The sequence below is a fragment of the Macaca fascicularis genome, chromosome 4 (genome assembly GCF_037993035.2).
Source record: "Macaca fascicularis isolate 582-1 chromosome 4, T2T-MFA8v1.1".
NCBI lineage: Eukaryota > Metazoa > Chordata > Mammalia > Primates > Cercopithecidae > Macaca > Macaca fascicularis.
The window spans coordinates 47,363,608-47,377,798 of NC_088378.1; the positions used below are offsets into that span (position 1 = coordinate 47,363,608).

The 14,191-nt window shown below is 36.9% G+C and overlaps 1 protein-coding gene across 21 annotated transcripts in view; it reads left to right on the forward strand.

The window, feature by feature from the left end:
• The window catches only part of AIG1 (androgen induced 1), a 326,962-nt gene that overhangs the window by 107,678 nt on the left and 205,093 nt on the right, over positions 1 to 14,191 (forward strand). For 19 of the 21 annotated variants that reach the window (XR_012433499.1, XM_065543485.2, XM_065543488.2 and 16 more), the window contains one exon: positions 2,962 to 3,063. The exons of the other annotated variants lie outside the window; for them this stretch is intronic. Coding sequence is in view for 18 of the 19 variants with exons in the window: in XM_065543485.2 (XP_065399557.1) it covers positions 2,962 to 3,063 (102 nt within the window). In the remaining variant the exon portion in view is untranslated. The remainder of the gene's footprint in view (positions 1 to 2,961; positions 3,064 to 14,191) is intronic. 21 annotated transcript variants of the gene reach the window in all.

The window sequence follows — 14,191 nt, forward strand, 5'->3', positions numbered from 1 at the left end:
TATAAAATATAATGTCAATATTCAGAAATTGGTTCATTTTTATAAACTAACAAAAAAGAATCTAAAAAATATAATACTCTCCACAATAGCATCACAAAACATGAAATATTTATGGATAAGTTCAACAAAATACGTGCAGTATCTGTGCATTGAAAACCAAAAACTTTGCTGAGAGAAATTAAAGAAGACCCAAGTTAGGGGATACAAATGATCCTCATGGATTGGAAGATTCAATATTATTAAAATGTTAGCTCTCCCCAAACAGTCACCATGAGAATTCTAGCAGGATATTTGTATAAATTAACAGTCGGAGATTCTAACATTTGAATGGAAATGCAAAGGACTTAAAAGAGTCAAAACAATTTGGAAAGAAAGAACACAGTGGGAGCCTATGATAAGCAGAATTCCAACATGACGCCAAGATTCCATCCCCTGCTGCACAGCGTGTACAATCCCCTTCCATAGAGTATCAGAGAGACCTGTGAATATGATGGGATGTCATTCCCTTGATTAGGTTATGTTATATGGCAAAGATGAAGAGATTTGCATCAGTGGCTCCATCCAGGACTGAAGTGGCTTCATGCCTGTATTTAGACACCCAGACAAAATGCAAACCTTTGGTCCTCACCCTCCAGAAACAGATGTGCCTTTACCACCCTCAGGTTAAGGCAAACACACATTTATTGCACAGTCTACCTTCGGGTTCAGACTGGAGGGGGAGATCCACAAATGCCCCAAGGCATACTCATGACTATGTGGGCAGGGAATTCCAGGCTCACAGTTACTCCAGGTGTGATCTCCAAGGGAAGAGGTGCATGCTCCGCATAGACAAGCCACTTGGCCAAGGGATCTCTTCACTCCATGGGAAGGGAGGAGGCTCAAGGTGGCCAAAGTAGAGCCTCCCCAAGCAGAACATCTCAAACTTATATGTGCATAAGATCTTATTGAAATGCAGGATCAGAGCAGATCAGAGTGAGACCTGGGATCCTGTACATTTAAAAGCTTTCAGGTGACATGAGTGCTGCTGATCCGCTTTGAATAGCAAGGCTGGAATCATGGGGCGGGGTAGTACTGCTGTGATGCCTGGCAATGCATCCCTGGCATCAGAGCACATGATCAGCCCTAATTGGTTTGGTGTCACTTGTCACATCTATCCAGCAAAAGAAGTGAAAACAGGAATGACTATCTTTAATTAAGTGTTTACTGTCTGTCACTAATATCTTTAGGTGTGATATCTCATGTAATCCAAGTACCAGCTTAGAAATGCTAGCCAGTTGCTTAAAGACGTTCTTCTGTTCTCATAGCATCCCTTATTTTCAACCTTTTATCTGTCCCAGTTACCCAAGCCATTGTGCTACAAAATCCCTAGGATCCTCAAGTTTTCCTAAACCCTCTTTTTCCTAAATCCTCATTTTCACAGACCTCAAGACAGCCTGGGAAAACATTCTGGTTGGTTCTATTACAAAATCTTGTTATTAGATCTCTGTTAGGTCTTCCTGATTCATGACAGTCTTCCTTTTAAATATTCTATGGACTTCCTAGCACATTATCCATAGCAGTGCCCCAAATCCTTTGCACTCAGCTCTATTTCCAACTGTCAGCAAAAGTGCTTGCATTTCACTTTAAAGGGAAGGATGCTTCATCTGTATTTATAATCCTAATCCCTTTCTTTTCCTGGGCCTTGCTTATCAGTCATTCCCTTTCTATCTCCTTTTACTCTGACTTTTAGCCAATCAAAATACTGCCTGGATCTCCTACTTTGTAAGATCAAACACACCCTCCTAATCCCTGTTACATGTCTCAGATAGCCGGCCTCCTTTGCCTTCCCTCACTGCCCATTGCCATGAAACGGGAGTCGCCTTTTACTGCCTCTACCTGCCACCTACCACCACTTTAATTTCTTTCATTCTGGCCTTTTCTTCCACCAACCTACCAAAACCACCAATTTGAAGTGGCATTAAACTATTATTTTTATTAATAAAATATGGGAGCATGAATGAGATATAAAATGAAGTCAAAATTGTTTCTAATATTTATGCTATATTTTTCCATTTTGTAGCATTTTTTATTTTGAGACATCACTCTACAGAGACTTTTATCTCTTCCTGTTGGATAGTTCCCTTTCTATGCTACATTTTTTGACATTTACAAAAACATACACTTCTTTTAAATTCAGTGCTGAAGGTTAAGACCTCGGGCCATTCATTATTTTATCTGAACTTCTTTTCTCACCATTAGTTGGAAGAAGGGTAAAATAATACATTGGGTATTCTACTCTCTTTTGATGATTATGTTGCTGTTGGGCCAAAACAAACCTTTGGAACCCAGATGAACTTCTAAGTTATTCCAAGAGAATTAGGAATCTTCCTTTACCCTCCATGGACCCAGCTTCTCAGTGCAGCTAAAGCCCTTGCTTAGTCTGTATAAATTAATACATTTGCTGGAAATGTGACTTTAGGAGATTTTATAGCAGTGGTTTCAATGCTGCTAGTGGTGAAGTGGAAATTTGAGAATGTGAAGATTAATTTAAACCACATGATGGGTTCAAGGAAAAGGGACATACCCAACAGTTTCCTGAATGTGTGCTAACCCTAGATAGTGGGTAATGGGATCCGAAAAACCACCAGTGAACTTTTAAACCCTCTTGAGAGGAATCAGATCAGTACAGTTAGCCCTGAAATGGAGCTGTTCATGAAAACAGGCCTCTTCTTTCTCCCTCAGAAACCAATCCCTTTGCCTGAAAGAACACAGTTGGGAGATCAGAGATAGAGGAGGCACCTTAACTTTTACTACTAATGGAATGAAGCTAGACCTGTGTTTCCAATCATTAGCTGGTTTACCGATTTGTCTTTCATCATAGATTCCAAATTCTGTTGGGTTCTTTTAACTATTGTTAACCAATAAATTGTATGTTGTGAATAGTCAATGAACTTGAAATAAAAAATTTCTTTTTCCTTCCAGTTTGTTGTAGCAGTGTTCTGGATCATTTATGCCTATGACAGAGAGATGATATACCCGAAGCTGCTGGATAATTTTATCCCAGGGTGGCTGAATCACGGAATGGTGAGTGGATTAAAACAAACGGCTTTCTTTTATTTTAAAAAAATCTATTAAATAGCTATTATCTGCTATTTAGACCTTCCATAGAATTTGCCTAAAAATCCATGAAATCTTGGAAGGTTATAATGGGAGATTACAATTAGAGAATACTGTAATATTTACTGAATATAAATAGAAACTTCTTCCCATGAAATTGAGTCATTATTCAAACTATGTAGTAGATGAATCCACAGATTATTAAGGTGGGTGTGTCAGTGGTGTTAAATAATATAACTAGCCAATTCTGGGATGAATTTAATTTCTGTGCCATTAGAAGGCTTGTCCTCAGAGCCCAGGGTTGGATTCCCACCTACACAGCCACCAGCCCTCCGCTCCACCTGCACCTCACATTGACAGGATTTTGTTGGAAGTAACTACTGCAGCTGGACAGTTTCCCTCAGATGGGCAGCAAGGCTGTTACTTTCTCTCGGAGATCTGTTGCAGGCATTTGGAGGTGTCTTTAGCAGTGGGATTGTTTGCCTCTTAGGGTTCTGCCCAAGTTAGGGTGTTTGCCTGTGGCTTTGAGGCCTTTTCCTTCTTCTCAGTCTAATTCTTTCTGATGCTTTAGCCATGATGTTCCCCTCACTAGTTTCAAATCCAGTGCTTTGGATGGTTTTCACATCATTTTACAACATTTGAGGATATATTTTCTGCAGTGAAATTTTGTGTCATCTTCCCTTTCAGCTTTTGGAATTGAGCACTACTTTGTTATTAACTAAGAAGCATGCATTTTGGTTACAGCAGTTTTAGAACATGTCCCGGGGTGTTCCTGGTGAAAAGGGCAGCCCATCACAAGAAATTATAGGGGAAGGAAGAGCTGGAAATCATGAGCCTTGAGTACAAAATAACAGTTTCCCTTCTGCCCCCAATTTTGGTATATTTGAAGAAAAGTGGTGTGTCTAGCAAACAAACATCACTGTACTGAAGGGTTTTGATCAATCCTTCCTTAAGCCAATTCATCAAAAGTGGCATATCTCAGAGAATTGGATTTTTTTTTAGTTCAGTTAGAGCCACACTCTTGAAGGATTAGCATGGCACTTCTGGTCTATTTCCAAACACATCAGCTGGGTCTTGTCAGTTCAGTGTAGCCATCCATGGGGCCTGGCATGGTTACTATGGCCCTCTCCAACTTTTTCCTTTTCTTGAATGTGAAAAGCACGTCGTAACTCCATGCCTTTGCAATCTTCTGCCCCAAATGCCCTTCTCAGTCTTTCCTGACAAATTCCTGCTAGCTTAGTTTCTATCTTCTTTAAGAAGCCATTCCTAACTCCCCAAGCAAAGTTAGCTATTCCGTTACTTGTGCTTGCACAACACTTTCATATCTCTATTATGCATGTCTGTATCCCCACAGAAATATTAAGCTCCTAGTGCAAACCAGCCTTTGAATTCCTATTCCAAGCACTTTGCCCAGTTGTCTGGCATACAGTAGGATCAATACATGTTTATTAAATTGATGAATGGATTCACTATAGCTGATTTCCATAATTCTTTGTCAGTTACATAGCTACTGTTTATTTATTTATTTATTTATTTATTTGAGAATATACTGTGTGCCAGGCACTCCACAGTGATTGTATCATTAAATTTTCACAATGGCACTGCAAATAAGGAATGATCTCAATTACAAATGAAGAAACTGAACCTCAGAAGCATATAATTTTCCCAAATGACATAGCTCAGGGTGGTAGAAGTGGGATCTGAATGCAGGCCTGTCTGGCCTCAAATGTGTGGCCACATTTTATCTGAACAAGTAAACATTAATTGATTATTGATAAAAAGAGTAGCATTGTATAGCTTTTACAACAGTAAAGTTAACAAAATATAAGAGAAACATCTTCAGGGTATTTTAAAGCTTGCTTTCAAACTGTTTAGCATATTTTAGCTGTCTAAGATAAACCAGTCAATAATTAGGTGCGTATTTTTAAGAAAAAGACATTATGAAATTCCTTATCTCCAAGAGCTGAGTTGTAAATGGAGATAGGCTTTGTAAATCATCACTTCAAATGTTACACCAAAAAACACTGTCGTGTGTTCAATCAGGAGCAGGCTGTGGCCAAAAGGCAGGCATATTCTTGTACAAATAGTATCTTTTGTGACATCTCCAAATATGAGGAGGAGTAATATCACCTAGATAACTAATTAGAGTGTCCAAATTGTGAGTATTAAAGGGAGACTCCTGAAGTTGCAGCCTCCAGTTGAATGTGAAATGATGTCAGTTACCTTGTTCTGACATTAGGAGAAACTTTGCTGACAACAAATAATTGCGTCATGTGCTATAGAATTAAAGTCTCGGCCACTTTGGCCTATTGTTAACAGGCCTGAACTGCACAATATTACCTTCATGCCAGAGAATGAATCACAGTCTTTGTGGATCCTGGTTCTAAATTTTTAATGTTTTGAACAAATGGTTTATTAAGCATGTATCCAGCCGTTAGAACTTTGACTTGCCTCTGTTAATTTTACCTTGATTCACTTTGATGTCTTAAAATTCTTACTCCCGGAGACAAATACTACTTAGAAACACCAGGAGGAATTGAATGACACAAATATTTAGGAAAGAGAAAAGATAAATTAGTTAATATGTCAAATCCTCTAAGATAATGTGAGCTCAATAGATTCTTTCACAATGAATTCTGTGTCCTAATAGTGATAAACGACCAGTTCTTTGTTTTTCCTCATGTTCCAATTGATAGTTCCAGAATTACTGAGGAGAAAGAAGTTGTGCATGGTGGCTCAGGCATATTTTGCAATATTAAACAATTTACATTACTTGAATTCTGTATCTGTGTAACTATAGATACAAAATTGATAAACCATGATGCTGATCCTTTAGCCTAGCAATTAAAATATGAACATTAAATGCTGGAATTATGAATAATTTTAACAAAATGTGTAATAAAATGACATTTCAAATAAATGAGCATTTTCTTCTTTGTTTAAATAATATTTTAAGTTGTAATAACTATTATAATTTGTATTTGCTTTTAATTCTAATTGGTTTTTAATATTAATTTTAAAATAACATTTTTAAATATATGGAAATAAGTCCATTCAAAATTTCTTACCAGTCTGGATAACTTGGTGAAACCCTGTCTCTTCAAAAAAAAAAAATAATAATTAGCTGGATGTGGTGTTATGAACCTGTAGTCCTAGCTACTCAGGAGGCTGAGGTGGGGGGATTGCTTGAGCCATGATCATGCTACTGCACTCCAGACTGTTGGACAGGAGTGAGACCCTGTCTCAAGAACAAAAAAGTTCTCACATTTGTTTTAATGTATGAATTTTAATTGAAAATTCAAATTGTATACATTTTGATTATAATTTTATTTTCGATTCATCTTTTAGATTATTACTATCAGTAGAGCGAAAATTTTGTGAAATTTTCCATTGTAATAGCATATTTAATAATTTTGCTGAAATGAAGGCAAGGAAAATATAGTTTTAGAATATTTATATTCTTATTATATTAAATATTAAATATTTATATTTATAGCTTGTAAATATATATGTTTTACTGCTTATCCAATCACATATTTTCTATTTTGTTTTGTAAAACTACATCTGACAATGTAGGAGGATAAAACATTTTATTTAGTACTTCATTAGCTTTATTTGTAGCTTTTTTCAAAAATGTATTTGCATATTTTAATTTTCAATGGGTACCACATACATATGCTATAAAATTTAAATGTTTCCCTGCCTCCTTTGTATACCAGCTACTTAATTCTATTTTCCTTTACTTGTACCTTTTAAAGTTAATTTTAACATACATGTAATAATTTAACATAGTTACAGGGTACAGAGTGATATTTCAAAACATGTATATAATGTGTAATGACCAAATCAGGGTAATTAGCATGTATATTTTCTCAAACATTTATCATTTCTTTATGTTGAGAACATTCAAAATCTTCTAGCTTTTTGAAAATATACAATAAATTATTGTTAACTATATTCATTCTATATTGCTCTAGAACACTGGAATTTATTCCTCTTATCTAGCTATAATTGTGTGTCTCCTAACCAACCTCTTCATACTCTCCCCTCCTGGCTACCCTTCCCAACCTCTAATAACCACAATTCTACTCACTACTTCTATGAGCTCATCATTTTTAGTTCCATCTTGTTCCAGATCTTAGAGGAAAAGCTTTCAGCTTTTGTCTCTTTAGTATAATGTTAGCTGTGGGTTTGTCATATATGGCCTTTATTGTATTAAGGTATATTCCATCTATACCTAATTTGTTGAGAGTTGTTATTGTAAATGATATTTAATTTTATCAAATACTTTTTCTGTGTCTATTGAGATAATCATATGGGCTTTGTCCTTCATTTTGTTTATGAGAGGTATCAAATTTATTAATTTGTGTCTGTTGAATCATCCTTTAATCTCTGGGATAAATACAAACTTTTGGATATGCTGTTGGATTTTAGTATTTTGTTGAGGATTTTTGCATATATGTTCATCAGAGATATTGGCCTATAGTTTAATTTTTTGGTTCTGTCCTTGTCTGATTTTGGCATCATGGTAATGCTGGCATCATAGAATGAGTTAGGAATAATTCCCTCTTCCTTAATTTTTTGGAATATTTTCAGAAGTATTTATGGTAGTTCTTCTTTATGAGTTTGGTACACTTTAGCAGTGAAGCCATTCTGCCCTGGGCTTTACATTGTTGGGAGACTTTTTATTACTTATTCAATCTCATTGCTTGTTCTTGGTCTATTCAGGTTTTCTGTTTCCTCCTGGCTCAATGTTGATAGGTTATATGTGTCCAGGAATTTATCCACTTCTAGGTTTTTCAATTTGTTGGTACATAGTTGTTCATAATAATCTGTTATGATCCTTTGTATTTCTTGATCTGCAGTCAAATGCTCTACCCCTGAGCTGTACCCTCTCCTGATCCTTTGTAATTCTGTGGTATCAGTTGTAATGTCTCCTTTTCTATTTCTGATTTTATTTATTTGAGTCTTCTCTCTTTTTACTTAGTCTACCTAATGGTATGTCAATTTTGCTTATCTTTTCCAAAAACACAAGTATTTCTTTTGTTGGTCTTTTGAAATTTTTTGTCTCTATTTCAATTCTGTTCTGGTATTTATTATTTCTTTCCTTCTATTAATTGTAGGTTTTGTTTGTTCTTGCTTTTCTAGTTCCTTGAGGTGCATCTTTAGGTTGTTTATTTGCCATCTTTTCTTTTTAGTACTTCATTAGCTTTAATTGTAAATTTTCTTTGTTTCTTTGAAATCTGATTTCTCAGAAATCACCACTAAAGAATTTATTCATGTAACCAAATACCACCTGTTCCCCAAAAACCTATTGAAATAAAAAAAAAATCCATTCAGATGAAAAAGGAAAAAAAAAGAAATAAAGAACAACAACAACAAAAAAAGAATGAAGGAAGCCTGCAGGACATATGGGACAACATTAAGGAAACAAATATTCCCATTATAGAAATTTCAGATGAATAAGAGATGGGAAAAGGCACAGGAAACCTATTCAATGAAATAATAGCTGAAAACTTTCCAAGTGTTGGGAGAGATATGAACATCCAGATACAGAAAGCTGAAATATCAACAAGTAGATACAACCAAAAAAGCTTCTCTCTGAAGCAAATTATAGTCAAATTGTAGTCTTTTATCCCTCACCCACCTCCCACCCTTTCCCTTGAGTCCCCAAAGTCCATTGTATCATTCTTATGCCTTTGCATCCTCATAGTTTAGCTCCCACTCATGATACTTCACTTAGAATGATAGTTTCTGATTCCATCCAGGTTGCTGCAAATGCCAGTACTTATTTTATTCCTTTTTATGGCTGAGTAGTATTCAATTGTGTGTGTGTGTGTGTGTGTATATCACACTTATATATATATACACACATATATATAATCACATTTTCTTTATCTACTCATTGATTGATGGGCATTTGGGCTGGTTCTATATTTTTGAAATTGCAAATTTTGCTGCTGTAAACATGCATGTGCAAGTGTCTTTTTCATATAATGACTTCTTTTCCTCTAAGTGGATACCCAGGAGTGGGATTTCTATATCAAATGGTAGATCTACTTTTAGTTACTTTAGGAAACCCCACACTGTTTTCCTTAGTGGTTGTACTAGTTTACATTACCACCAACAGCGTAAAAGTGTTCCCTTTTCACCACATCCCCGCCAACATCTGTTATTATTTGATTTTTCGATTATGGCCATCCTCACAGGAGTCAGATGGTTTTGATTTGCATTTCCCTGATCATTAGTAATGTTGAGCATTTTTTCATATGTTTGTTGGCCATTTGTATATCCTCCTTTGAGAATTGTCTATTCATATCCTTAGCCCACTTTTTGATGGGATTGTTTGATTTTTTTTTCTTGCTGATTTGTTTAAGATCCTTGTACATTCTGGATATTACTCCTTCGTCAGAAGTATAGATTGTGAAGACTTTCTCCCATTCTGTGTGTTGTCTGTTTACTCCACTGATTGTTTCTTTTGTTGTGCAGAAGCTTTTTAGTTTGATTAAGTCCCATCTATTTATCTTTGTTTTTGTTGCATTTGCTTTTGGGTTCTTGGTCATGAAGTCTTTGCCTAAGCCAATGTCTAGAAGAGTTTTGCTGATGAGCCAACCTCTAGAATGGCTCCAATGAGATGATCATGTAATTTTCTGTTTTTAATTCTATTCACATGGTGTATCACATTTATTGACTTGCAAATGTTAAACCATCCCTTCATCTCTGGTATGAATCCTACTTGATCATGGTGGATTATCTTTTTGATATGCTGTTGGATTCAATTAGCTAGTATTTTATTGAGGATTTTTGTATCTATCTTCATCAGGGATATTGGTCTGTAGTTTTCTTTTGCTGTTATGCCCTTTCCTGGTTTTGGTATTAGGGTGATACTGGCTTCATAGAATGATTTAGGGAGGATTCCTTCTTTCTCTATCTTTTGGAATAGTGTATAATAGGATTGGTACTAATTCTTCTTTGAATGGCTGATAGAATTTAACTGTAATTTAGCTGTAAATGTGTCTGGCCCTGGACTTTTGTTATTGGTAGCTTTTTAATTACCATTTCAATCTCACTTTTTGTTATTGGTCCATTTAGAGTTTCTATTTCTTCCTGGTTTAATCTAGGGAGGTTGTATATTTCCAGGAATTTATCCATTTCCTCTAGGTTTTCTAGTGTATGTGCATAAAGCTGTTCACTGTAGCCTTGAATGATCGTTTGTATTTCTGTGGTATCAGTTACAATATCTCCCATTTCATTTCTAATTGAGCTTGTTTGGATCTTCTCTCTTCTTTTCTTGGTTAATCTCGCTAATGGTCTATCAATTTTTTTATCATTATAAAGAATCAACTTTTTGTTTCATTTATCTTTTGTATTTTTTTTACTTCAACTTCATTTCGTTTTTGTTTTTTGTTTTTTGTTTTTTTTTTTTTAAGACAGAGTTTCACCCTGTTGCCCAGGCTAGAGTGCAGTGGTACTATAATCTTGGTTTACTGCAACCTCTGCCTACTGGTTTCAAGCAATTCTCATGCCTCAGCCTCCTGAGTAGCTAGGATTACAGATGTGCACAACCACACCTGTCTAATTTGTGTATTGTATATTTTTAGTAGAGACAGTGTTTTGCCATGTTGGCCAGACTGGTCTTGAACTCCTGACCTCAAGTGATCCACCCACCTTGGCCTCCCAAAGTGCTGGGATTAAAGGCATGAGCCACTGCGCCTAGACAACCACCATGGCCAGCCTCATTTGGTTCTGCTCAGATCTTGATTATTTCTTTTCTTCAGTTGGGTTTGGGTTTGGTTTGTTCTTGTTTCTCTAGTTCCTAGAGGTGTGACCGTAGACTGTCTATTTGTAGTCTTTCAGAATTTTTGATGTAGACATTTAATGCTGTGAACTTTCCTCTTAGCACCACTTTTGCTGTATCCCAGAGGTTTGGATAGGTTGTATCACTATTATTGTTCAGTACAAAGAATTTTTTGATTTCCACCTTGATTTCATTGTTGACCCAATGATCATTCAGGAGCAAGTTCTTAAATTTTCATATATTTGCATGGTTTTGAAGGTTCCTTTTGGAGTTGATTTCCAATTTTATTCCACTGTGGCCTGAGAGAGTACTTGATATAATTTAGATTTTCTCAAATTTGTTGAGACTTGTTTTGTGGCCTATCACATGGTCTATCTTAGAGAATGTTCCATATACTGATGAATAAAATGAATATTCTGCAATTGTTGGGTAGAATGTTCTGTAAAAATCTGTTAAGTCCACTTGTTCTAGGGTGTAGTTTAAGTCCATTGTTTCTCTGTTAACTTTCTGTATTGATGACCAGTCTAGTGCTATCAGTGGAGTATTGAAGTCCCACACTATTATTGTGTTGTTGTCTATCTCACTTCTTAGGTCTAGTAGTAATTGTTTTATAAATTTTGGATCTCCAGTGTTAGATGCATATATATTTAGGATTTTGATATTTCCCTGTTGGACTAGTCCTTTTATCATTATATAATGTCCCTCTTTAAAGCAACTGTTGTTGCTTTAAAGTCTGTTTTATCTGATATAAGAAAAGCTACTCCTGGCCAGGCACAGTGGCTCATGCCTGTAATCACAGCACTTTGGGAGGCCGAGGCAGGTGGATCACGAGGTCAGGAGTTCAAGACCAGCCTGGCCAAGATAGTGAAACCCCGTCTCTAATAAAAATGCAAAAATTAGCTAGGCATGGTGGCGGGTGCCTGTAATCCCAGCTACTCAGGAGCCTGAGGCAGGAGAATCACTTGAACCCAGGAGGCAGAAGTTGCAGTGAGCAGAGACCATACCATTGCACTCCAGCCTAGGTGACAGAGTAAGACTCCATCTCAAAAAAAAAAAAAAAAAAAAGAAAGAAACAGAAAAGCTACTGCTGCTCACTTTTGGTGTCCACATGGAATATCTTTTCCTACCCCTTTACCTTAAGTTTATGTGAGTCTTTGTGTGTCAGGTGAGTCTCTTGAAGACACCAGGTACTTGGTTGGTTAATTCTTATCCATTCTGACATTTTGTGTCTTTTAAGTAGAGGATTTAGGCTATTTACATTCAATGTTATTATTGAGATTTGAGGTACTATTCACTTGGTTGGTTAATTCTTATCCATTCTGCCATTTTGTGTCTTTTAAGTAGAGGATTTAGGTCATTTACATTCAGCATTATTATTGAGATATGACGTACTATTCACTTGGTTGGTTAATTCTTATCCATTCTGCCATTTTTTGCCTTTTAAGTAGAGGGTTTGGGTCATTTAAATTCAATGTTATTATTGAGATGTGAGGTACTATTCTATTCATCGTGCTATTTGTTGCCTGAATACCTTGTTTTTTTTCATTGTGTTGTTGTTTTATAGGTACTGTAAGATTTATGCTTTAATGAAATTCTAGTTTGGTGTATTCTAAGGATCTGTTTCAAGATTTAGAGCTCCTTTTAGCAGTTCTGGTGGTGCTGGCTTGGTATTGGCAAATTCTCTCAACATTTGTCTGAAAAAGACTATATTTCCTTCATTTATGAAGCTTAGTTTTGCTGGATTCAAAATTCTTGGCTGACAATTGTTTTAAGGAGGCTAAAGATAGGACCCCACTCCCTTCTAGCTTGCAGGGTTTCTGCTGAGAAATCTGCTGTTAATCTGACAAGTTTTCCTTTGTAGGTTACCTGATGCTTTTGCCTCACACCTCTTAAGATTCTTCCCTTTGTCTTTACTTTAGATAACCTGATGACTATGTGCCTAGGCTATGATCTTTTTGTGATGAATTTCCCAGATGTTCTTTGAGCTCCTTGTGTTTGGATGTCCAGATCTCTAGCAAAGCCAGGGAAGTTTTCCTCAATTATTTCCTCAAACATGTTTTCCAGACATTTAGATTTCCCTTCTTCTTCAGGAACACCAATTATTCTTAGGTTTGGTCATTTAACACAATCCCAAACTTCTTGGAGCCTTTATTCATTTTTTAAAATTCTTTTTTCTTTGTCTTTGTTGAGTTGGGTTTATTCGAAAGCCTTGTCTTTGAGCTCTGAAGTTGTTTCTTCTACTTGTTCAGTTCTATTACTGAGAATTTCCAGTGCATTTTGCATTTCTCTAAGTGTGATTTCTTCATTTCCAGAAGTTGCGATTATTTTTTATTTATGCTTTTTCACTGGAGATTTTTCCATTCATATCCTGTATCATTTCTTGATTTCTTTAAGTTGGACTTCACCTTTCTCTGATGCGTCCTTGATTAGCTTAATAATTGACCTTCTGAATTCTTTTTCTGGCAATTTGGGGATTTCATCTTGGTTTCGATCCATTACTGGTGAGCTACTGTGATCCTTTGGTGGCACTAAATAACCTTGTTTTGTCATGTTACCAGAATTGTTTTTCTGGTTCCTTCTTATTTCAGTAGACTATATCAGAGGGAAGATCTGAGATTCAAGGCTGCTGTTCAGATTTTTTGGTCCCTTGGGGTGCTCCCATGATGTGGTGCTGTACCCCTTCCCCTAAGGAGGGCCTTCCTGAGAATCGAACCGCAGTGATTGTTATTTATCTTCTGGATCTAGCCGCCCAGTGGAGCTACCAGGCTCTGGCCTGGTACTGGGAAGTGTCTGCAGAGTCCTGTGACGTGATCTGTCTCCAGGTTTCTCAGCTGTGGATCCCAGCACCTGCTCTGGTGGAGGTAGCAGGGAAGAGAAGTGGACTCCGTGAGGGTTCTTGGTTGTATTTTTGTGCACTGGTTTTGTGTTGGCTGGCCTCCAGCCAGGAGGTGGCGCTATGAAGAGTGCATCAGCTGTGGGAGTGTAGGGAGGATACAAGCTTACCCTAGGGTCGCCTTTGGATGAGTATTCAAGTTTCTGAGGTGGTGAGGCTGGGCTATAGAGCTCCCAAGAGATTATATTTTTTGTCTTGGGCTACCAGGACAGGTAGAGAAAGACTGTCAGGCTGGGACAGGGTTCAGCATGTCTGAGCTCAGACTCTTCTTGGGCAGGGCTTGCTGCAGCTGCTGTGGGAGATTGGGGGTGTAGTTCCCAGGCCAAGGGGGTTATGTTCCCAGGGGAGTTGTGGCTGCCTCTGCTGTGTGACACAGGTCACCAGGGAAGTGAGGGAAAGCCACT